The sequence below is a fragment of the Nicrophorus vespilloides genome, unplaced genomic scaffold (genome assembly GCF_001412225.1).
Source record: "Nicrophorus vespilloides isolate i.1.1-1 unplaced genomic scaffold, Nicve_v1.0, whole genome shotgun sequence".
NCBI lineage: Eukaryota > Metazoa > Arthropoda > Insecta > Coleoptera > Silphidae > Nicrophorus > Nicrophorus vespilloides.
Window position 1 is genome coordinate 566 of NW_017097201.1, and position 8,205 is coordinate 8,770.

At 38.4% G+C, this 8,205-nt stretch overlaps 2 protein-coding genes and 2 non-coding genes across 5 annotated transcripts; 2 read left to right on the top strand and 2 right to left on the bottom strand.

The window, feature by feature from the left end:
- Positions 1–217: 217 nt before the first annotated feature.
- On the top strand, positions 218–1,981 carry LOC108559392. Of its 2 annotated transcripts, XM_017916661.1 has the most exons (4): positions 219–752; positions 813–953; positions 1,165–1,602; positions 1,660–1,975. In XM_017916661.1, exons 1-4 carry the CDS (start codon positions 575–577, stop codon positions 1,890–1,892), a joined length of 990 nt encoding a protein of 329 aa, XP_017772150.1. In that variant the 5' UTR covers positions 219–574; the 3' UTR covers positions 1,893–1,975. The 2 variants fall into 2 exon arrangements, with proteins under 2 accessions (XP_017772151.1, XP_017772150.1); XM_017916662.1 differs by lacking the exon at positions 813–953 and having other exon boundaries at positions 218–752; positions 1,660–1,981.
- A 165-nt stretch (positions 1,982–2,146) lies between these two features.
- On the bottom strand, positions 2,147–3,663 carry LOC108559394 (UPF0764 protein C16orf89-like). Its single transcript, XM_017916663.1, has 5 exons — positions 3,198–3,663; positions 3,005–3,145; positions 2,692–2,941; positions 2,481–2,635; positions 2,147–2,409 (listed from the first exon to the last, which is right to left on the bottom strand). The coding sequence occupies exons 1-5, from the start codon at positions 3,358–3,360 to the stop codon at positions 2,192–2,194; spliced, it is 927 nt and encodes a 308-aa protein (XP_017772152.1). The 5' UTR covers positions 3,361–3,663; the 3' UTR covers positions 2,147–2,191.
- Positions 3,664–4,000: 337 nt separating this feature from the next.
- Positions 4,001–4,073, top strand: Trnam-cau. The gene has a single exon. It is a non-coding gene; the product is annotated as a tRNA-Met (tRNA).
- Positions 4,074–4,744: 671 nt separating this feature from the next.
- Trnav-aac lies at positions 4,745–4,817 on the bottom strand. The gene has a single exon. It is a non-coding gene; the product is annotated as a tRNA-Val (tRNA).
- Positions 4,818–8,205: the final 3,388 nt, after the last annotated feature.

Consider the following 8,205-nt stretch of genomic DNA (forward strand, 5'->3'; position numbering starts at 1 on the left):
TCTTCGTACTGCCGCCGAGTCGCCTGCTATTAGCTTTAGAAATTGGAAAAAAAGTGAATAGAATTTGTCAAAAAATGGATGTTTTCAGTTTTTCAATAATAACTCGAAAAGTAATAAACTTTTTATGATTTTTATTGCATAATCAGATACACACAAACTTTTGATGTAACAAATCCAATTGAAATTTGTCTTTAATTCCACTACAATTTCTGTAATTTTCAAAATTTTCTCTGTTTCCGCGTTTCCCAAATGTTTTCCTCTCGCAATGATTTATTTCACGCAGGTAAACACAAATTTAATTAAGAGACACGGGATTAGGATTTATGTCCCGCGCCAATCCGCACCCACAGAGACGCGCATGAAAACAGATAAAGGAAAATGGGTTTCCCGCACCGCGTTTATGAGTAAAAATGATCTAATCTGATACAAAAAAACAAACAGTCCTCAAACCATTGGCGTATCGCGCGAAATTTCCCTGGTCGAAGGCGTCGCGACGTCGACGTGAATCGGATACGCCTCTGACGGCTTCCTCAGATATATAAGAATCAGGGAATCCAGAAGATCTTCATCAAAGATGCGTCGGATCTGCATCTTGGTGGTTCTGGTGATGCTGGGATGGTCGTCGGCGGCGGTGGCACGACGTCGCGACGTCGTCCCTGCATTCGTCGCCCTCGACACCGCTCTCTCCTACTTCTTGGAAAACCACGATTCAATTAACATCGACGGACTCTTCGGCGTCGTCTTCGGCCAGGGTAAATAAGTTCATTTAAGAACAATCGAATCTATTTGAACTACCCTTTTGTCGCTCGTAGCCCATCTGCAGAGCCTCCTCGCGGACGACCTGAGTAACTACGACAGGAAGCTGGTGAAGTACTTGAAGCACAAAGCGGACACAATCTATTACAGCGCGAAGCCTCGTCTCTACAATCCGGACAACTTCAAGCACAACCTCTGTGAGTTTAATCAGTTTAATCATTTCGAACACTTACCGCACTTTCGTTCGGTTCTTTCACGTGCGTAACTTTGTTTCGTATTTGACTGCTGCGTCAGGTTCACCAACTCAATGCATTATTTTTGCTCGCGTACCAACGTCAATCATAAATATCACCATATTGGACAATTGCACTGTGTACGTTCTTCTTTTTCTTTTTTTTTGTCGTGCAGTTGTCGAGAAGATTTTGGTGCCGGATCTGTGGACGCGCGACATACGTTACCGACATCTCCCGGAGAAGTTCGTGCCCGAGATCGAGTTCGATTCTGCATCCGAATACATGGACTACCTGAGTACCAGCAACATCTCCGAAACCAAATCGGATTCTTGCCTGATCGAGCTGATATCCGGCCCGAATTCCGTCCCGCACAACTGCTCCGTCTCGGAAGACTGCAAAGACTACATGGTCGACAACGACTACTTCGATCCCACCTACGGTATAACCCATCGTCTTCTCTACCTCCAATTGGCCAGATCGCAAAAGTGCAGCCTCGATGGGCGATTGTACGAGGAGAGGACGTCCGCTTACTGCAGCTACATCTATTGGGAGATCAAGCAGAATCGGAGATTCGGTTTCATGCAGGAACTCGACGATCTGCTGCTGGAACAAAGTTAGATATCATAACTAATGTGTTTATTTATTTCGTTGACGTGTTTTTACTTTGCAGTAACTCTTTGCGGTTTCGAAGGCTACGACAACTTCTTCGAGGATTCGCTCGTATCTCACGTCCTGCAGATCCAGACCCCATTCGGATGTTTCCGGATACCGGAAGCGCTCTTCGAGACGAACGGCGACGATCTTAAACGGACCGCGAACATCATCAAGCACGGATGCAACGATCACACGACCGGCTTAGGCATCTCCACTTTATCCCTAATCCTACGCTACCTACTCAAATAAACTACACTTAATCGCCGCTAATATCCAATATGAAGCACGCCTTCTTCAAATTATCAATAAACTGCTACAAATAAAGTGAATTAACGAATTATCTATAGGCAACTTACCCAACTTTTTCATCATTTACAGGCTAATTACACGAAAACCGTAACACTTACAAATCTGACGATAGGCTCAATTGAATTCCCGAACATTTAAGTTTAATTTGAGTATTCGCACTTGCATAGGTGATTGTTGAGATATTGAATTTTGCGATCTAACAAATATTTTATTTCAACGAAATCACGTAATCACTACATTTAAAGCAAGTGTACTAAATGAAGCGCTAAAGCGGCGACGCCCAAACCGGTGGAATGATCGGTGCAATTGTAAGAGATCAAATTAGTCGTTCTGATTTCAATCGAATTCCAGTATCCCTCCGAACGGTAACATCCCTCATCGTTCTGCCACGCGAAGAGTTTATCCAAAACGAACGCGTTGAGAAACTCATCGAAACCCCGCATTCCGCAGAATAAAACTAAAAACAAATTTTTAAAAAACTCACATTCTTTTTTTGGTGGATGCGCCTGGTCCGTGTGTGTAATTCACCTTGCTCCATGAAGATGTCGCGCTTCGGGAAACCGAGCGCCCGATTCGTCTTCGCTTCCTTCAACATCAACGAGCAAAAGTTGATGATCACTTCACGCGCCGTTTCCCCATCACGAAAACACTTCGCGTTCAATCCGATCATCAAATAGAACAATCTGGAAACGTAGCAGACGATTAAAATGATGATGAAAATTGCGAAAATAAAACTTACCTGTGTGACAGCAGGTATCCTGTGTCGACGCGATCCGCGAACATCATTTGTTCGCAAACGTTGCCAACCCTGCAACCTCTGAGCAACTCTTCCAAGCAAAAGTCAGTGCCGATTCCGTCGAATTCGGCTCTCCTGTTCTCGCGCACCGTTTCCCGCGTCCAATTCGCGTAAATCCCAAAATCACGTAACGAGTTTCTCTTCAATTCGATTTTGCCCATCCAAAATTCGGCTCTCAATAAAACCTTCTCAACTTAACAACAAAAAAAAACACCAAAATTTTAAATTACGACCAATCAAAACATACGAAACTTACACAGTTGGTACTTCTCCGATCTGTCCGTCAAATGCGGCTTGATTTTATTGGAGATCCGTGCGCATCTCAAGCTCAGATTATCCAAAATATTAAGCAATTTTTCGTTTCCTTTTATACGCGTTTTGGCGTTGTTTAATTGCGCTGAAATCATTAAGTTTCAATTTGATTGATTCATTGATTTAGTTTAACTGACCTTCGGCTAAGACTACTCCGAGTAGACCGTCGAAATTGAATTCGTTGGAATGCGATTCGATGAAATCCAAGCCGGAATTTAGTTTTTCGATGGTTTTCGTTAAGTAATCGCCACGATTTTGCACGAAAAACGCTGTAAAAACGAGGAGCGTATACGTGTTCATGGTGAATGCGATCTTCAACTGGACGGTTAATTAAAAGTTGCGTTATTTAATTAAGTTTATCTGGTTTATTTGATTTTAGCTACAGTTTATTGACTTTATCAGAAGTGTTTCATGGAAGTTGGGTTGCATATTTTTATAGTGAGATACAATTGCCAACAGCTGTAATCAAATTTACCTGTTAGATAATTTAAAGCGGATGATAACGAGAGATGTCGCTTGCATAAGTTTGATTGTCAAATATCGAGCGCGCTCTGCTGTTTACTTAATACTCTTTAAAAAAGATCTCGAAACAAATATACATGTTTGTGCTGTTCAATTCAGTCGACTGCTAACATAATTTGTGAAAAATATAAAAGATAATTAAGTTGCATATATTATGAACAATTGAAAGCAAATGAAGTTGCATACGTTACACAACCACATTTCTTATTTGTAAATAAAGTTACATATGTCAACAAATTGGTTAGTAGTAATACTATCAAAAAAAAGCCATCTACTGATGTTAATTATTATTACTGCTAATGGAATTTTATCATAATAAATTATTTAATTCGATATTAAAAATATTACACGCTGAAATCGCTAGTTTTTCATGAATTTTCGCACGTTTTTCAGCAAACGATCTATGCAGAATTTCACGGCCTCCGTAGCGCAGTAGGCAGCGCGTAAGTCTCATAATCTTAAGGTCGTGAGTTCGATCCTCACCGGGGGCATTTATCTTTTTTTGCTATTTAAATTGTAAAATTATTGATTTCCAATAAATAAATGTTTAAAATCATTACGTTTTTGCTGATGATAATTAAAATTGATTTAGATAAAGTGAGTTGGATCGTGGAATCGAATTTAGGCGTAACGCGTGTATCCAATTAGTCGCGCAACTGTGACGTGGCAATTACGTTCAGTTATTTACGCTGCTCTCCTGTTTCAATCCACGGATTGCTCGATCAATTAGTCGCGGCTGCGGTAACTAATTATCATTTGTTTTTTTTTTGTTTTCTTAGTTCAAAGCGTTCTTTGATTTTTACTGAAGCTGAGTTTAATCTCGCGTTTTACGATCCAATAAGATGCAGACTCAATGCCAGCAGCATTAAAACATCTGAACTAAATAACGCGCACATGTGGAGTGATCTCATAATCTCCAAATTGGAATTAATTGTAGGCCAAATCCATTCCTGAGAATGCAAATTTTTCGAACACTTCACTTGTTTCATGTGCGCGCTCTCAATTGTTTTCTCTCGCTGTTAATTAAGAGCAACCATTTAATTAATTAATAACAACCGCTGCGTAATGTTTCACAATTAAAATGAACGCATTTGAATTACAAATGGTTTTCTGACGCATCAACGGAGAGAAAAAAATTAAAAGATTTTATATATTAAAAACGTGTTTCCGCCCGGGATCGAACCGGGGACCTTCCGCGTGTTAGGCGGATGTGATAACCACTACACCACGGAAACGCTTACAAATGTTGTAGAAACGTTGCTTAGTTACTTGACACTGTTTATTGCGAGCCAATTTAAACAATTGATGTAAATCAATTTCATTCAGAACTTTGACAGTTCAAATTTGAAATTTACAAACTGTCATAAGTGACATTCTACAATCAATTGTTTGACAATTGTGACATAAAAACTGTAATGGAATTGAATTGTTGTTATTTATTTTGTTTTAGAGAGAGTTCAACGGCCGAATTAGAAGAAAAGTCCGAACGAAAATCAAGTTTAAGTATGTTAATTTTTCGTATTTGTAGGTGAATGTCGAAACTTTCTGAACGGAATTCACAAGAGGCACCGTTTCTGGTGATTTATCAAAGCGTCCGATACCTTTTGGGAAATTAAGTAACTTAACCGAACTTAATCAATATTTAATAAGTTGCGAAAAACACTTGATTGATAATTGACATTATGTGACAGTTCGGAAATTTGACAAGTCTTAAAAAAAAATTGAAAATTTAGATAGACTCATGAGACAAATTCAATCTATATTTCTAATAACAAAGCAAGCGAATAAAAAGCAGCGAAAAGGCTTATCGCCGAGCGAAAATTCCGCTTTTGTTGTTATATTTTTGTCTTTTAAAAATGTTATTCCACAATTTTCCTAATCTGTCAATTTTCGAAGTGACAATTGTATTGACAATGATGACATGATTTCAAGATTAAAATCGATTACGAATCCGAAAAGGTTTGTGAGAATTTCAGTGTGAATTGAGAAGGAATGCAGAAGATTTAATTATCAATGAGGAATGCCAGTTTCTCTTATGAAATAAAGAAAGAGAAAGATTGGAGGAAAATGCGAAAACTGTCAATTTTCAAAACAGAAACTTCATCAAGAAAGCTGTGCGTAACAAAAGGTACGAGGTGAAACAAACAAATGAATTGGTTGATTACCAATTAGAATGTCAGTTTTCGGGAAGGTGAAAGAACGGAAGGAAAGAGTTGAGATGAGATGAGATGAGAAAAGAAGTGTAGAGATCGAGAGAGAAAAGTATGCGCAGCAGATGAAATAACTGGACACGTTACGAGAGAACAGCAGCAGGTGATTGAAGAGCGAGCGAAGACACCTGGTCTCTCGATTTCCACATCACAGATACACACACACAAACATCTTTACTTTGGTCCATGACCTTCCGAAGAACACTGTACGTATATCCTCACGTACGTACGTATCGGAGATCAAGAAACTCTTAAATTATTATATTATTTAGTTCTCCATTTATTTATATCCATTTATATATATTGAAGAAGCGAACGTTTAAAAACTTCGATGAAACTGTGCAATCGCGGTTTTTACGTACAGGATGTGTGAGCGTGTTTGACGGATAACAAAATCTAATCGCCTATGGGTTTTTTGTTTTAAATTTTAAACTCCACATTCTTAAATATATAAATTAATTCATAACCATGGAAACTTATAAACAAAATTCACATAATCTTAACCTAATACTATATTTGACAAATAAACTGATTCGTAACCATGGAGTTATCAATCTGACAATCGATAGACATCAGCTGAGATGCATCAATACGCATAACCATGGAAACATGTGAAGATTGTTATTGTAATCGAAGCGGGTGGTGACTCAATGCGGATTGATTCATTTTTGGGGTTTTTTTTTTTTGTTCGTTTGTCGGTGCGGGGGTGCTGTGTGTGTGTACGCTCTGACTCAAACGCGATGACTCACGCACTCGGACGCGCGTTGGGGTAGGACGCCCTTCGAATGCAGCGGCCGCCGCTGCATTCAATTGTTTCGACGATCTCACGTGACGTGACACGTCCATATCCTAATGTCACGTCCAACGGGATCTGACTCACTTGATTACTCATCAATTAAGAATGATGTTTTTTTTTAAACGGAATCACACAAAATCTTCTTCACCAATAATATTAAGGTTACAGCAGAGTTCGAGCGCTCATTGCCTTATAAATAATTGTGAGTAATGAATGCGGATCACGTAACAAGTTTAGTAAACAAAAAACAAAATACATAACCAAAAATGTCTAAAAGACACAATGACAATTCTGTCATAATGACATGAATGATGACAGTCATTCATGACGACATGCAGATAGATATGGGAAAATGTTTCTGGAAATTACGAAATGACTCAAAATCATTTTACAACTGAAACATTTCCATTTCGTGACCGTATAAGGAAATGTTTGAAGTGTCGTGTATCACACATCTGTTTATCATTTGTTATGTAAACGTGCGTTTATGTCGTCGAAAAAGGAAATGATGCATCGTTACGAATTGATACCAAAGAAAAAATATTTAACAAACATTGAAATAAATTGGATGAGCAATAGATATTTGTATAATATTTGAGTTTTAGAAAACTAGAAATTATGATATGAGTAATGATTAAAATCGTGCGAAATTTGAAAAGGGTTTCCATGGAAATCGAATGATAAGGTGGCGCTTATCGTAACGGATAAGTTAAGGAAATTCCTGGAAAATTGATTTAAGGAAAAACAAATACAAACAGCTGCAATTTTTTGGAAAAAAAAACTGATTGCTAGATTAAGAATTTATTGCGTTCGAACGATCGTTGAATAAGAAATGAACGACGATGGACGTCGGACGTGCATCACTATCAGTTTTAATTCTGGATTCGTGTCAGACCGAACGAACTTGACCCACACTCTGTGGAAGCACGTGAACGAGAGATGTTGACTTGGATCAAGAGAGAAAGAGTTTCTGCACAAAAAACTGTTGTAATTCGAATGTTGCTCAAAGAAACAATACGTTTTACAGTGAGAAAAATTCGATGTTTTCTTTCGAATGGATAGAAAAAGAAGTGCGTTCCATTTTCCATATTTTTCTTTGCATCTAGTAACAGCAGCAGCAGCAGCAGCCAGAAGTATAAATGCAGTGAATAATTCAATTGTTCTTCAGTACGGAACAAATTAACGAAGAAGAGAGTCAGTCGTCGGTTCCGTTCGCCGTTTGTTTCTGCTCCAACGCCGCCCCGACTCTTTATTAATTAAGACTTTTAGGAGGGACCATTAACATACTTTACGCATTCGATCCTCATTTGTTTCTCTTTTACTCTACCACTCACTATGCGACAAAAGAAGCCTGTTTAAAAGAAAAAAGTAACCACATCATCTTCATCATCACAACGAATTCTTTCTTTATGCGTTCGACTATTTGAGTGCGTGCAAACACGACTTTCCCATAACTACAAAGAGGGCTTTCATGACTTAACGCGGTTGTTAAATTCCCAAGAATCGATCGCATACCAATTTTTAAAATTACTTTGTAAACTACGATGACAAAGTGACCTATGCAAATAACATCATTTGTTTTGACGTGTAAAACAATTGCTGAAGATGCATTTTGTT

Coding starts and splice junctions, on each gene's coding strand:
- LOC108559394 (XM_017916663.1), bottom strand. CDS start 3,360: ATGAACACGTATACGCTCCTCGTTTTTACAGCGTTTTTCGTGCAAAAT. Junction 2,942..3,004: donor ATCGGAGAAGTACCAACTGT/GTAAGTTTCGTA, acceptor TTTGTTGTTAAG/TTGAGAAGGTTTTATTGAGA. Junction 2,636..2,691: donor GGATACCTGCTGTCACACAG/GTAAGTTTTATT, acceptor CTACGTTTCCAG/ATTGTTCTATTTGATGATCG.
- LOC108559392 (XM_017916661.1), top strand. CDS start 575: ATGCGTCGGATCTGCATCTTGGTGGTTCTGGTGATGCTGGGATGGTCG. Junction 954..1,164: donor CAACTTCAAGCACAACCTCT/GTGAGTTTAATC, acceptor TTTGTCGTGCAG/TTGTCGAGAAGATTTTGGTG. Junction 1,603..1,659: donor CGATCTGCTGCTGGAACAAA/GTTAGATATCAT, acceptor TTTACTTTGCAG/TAACTCTTTGCGGTTTCGAA.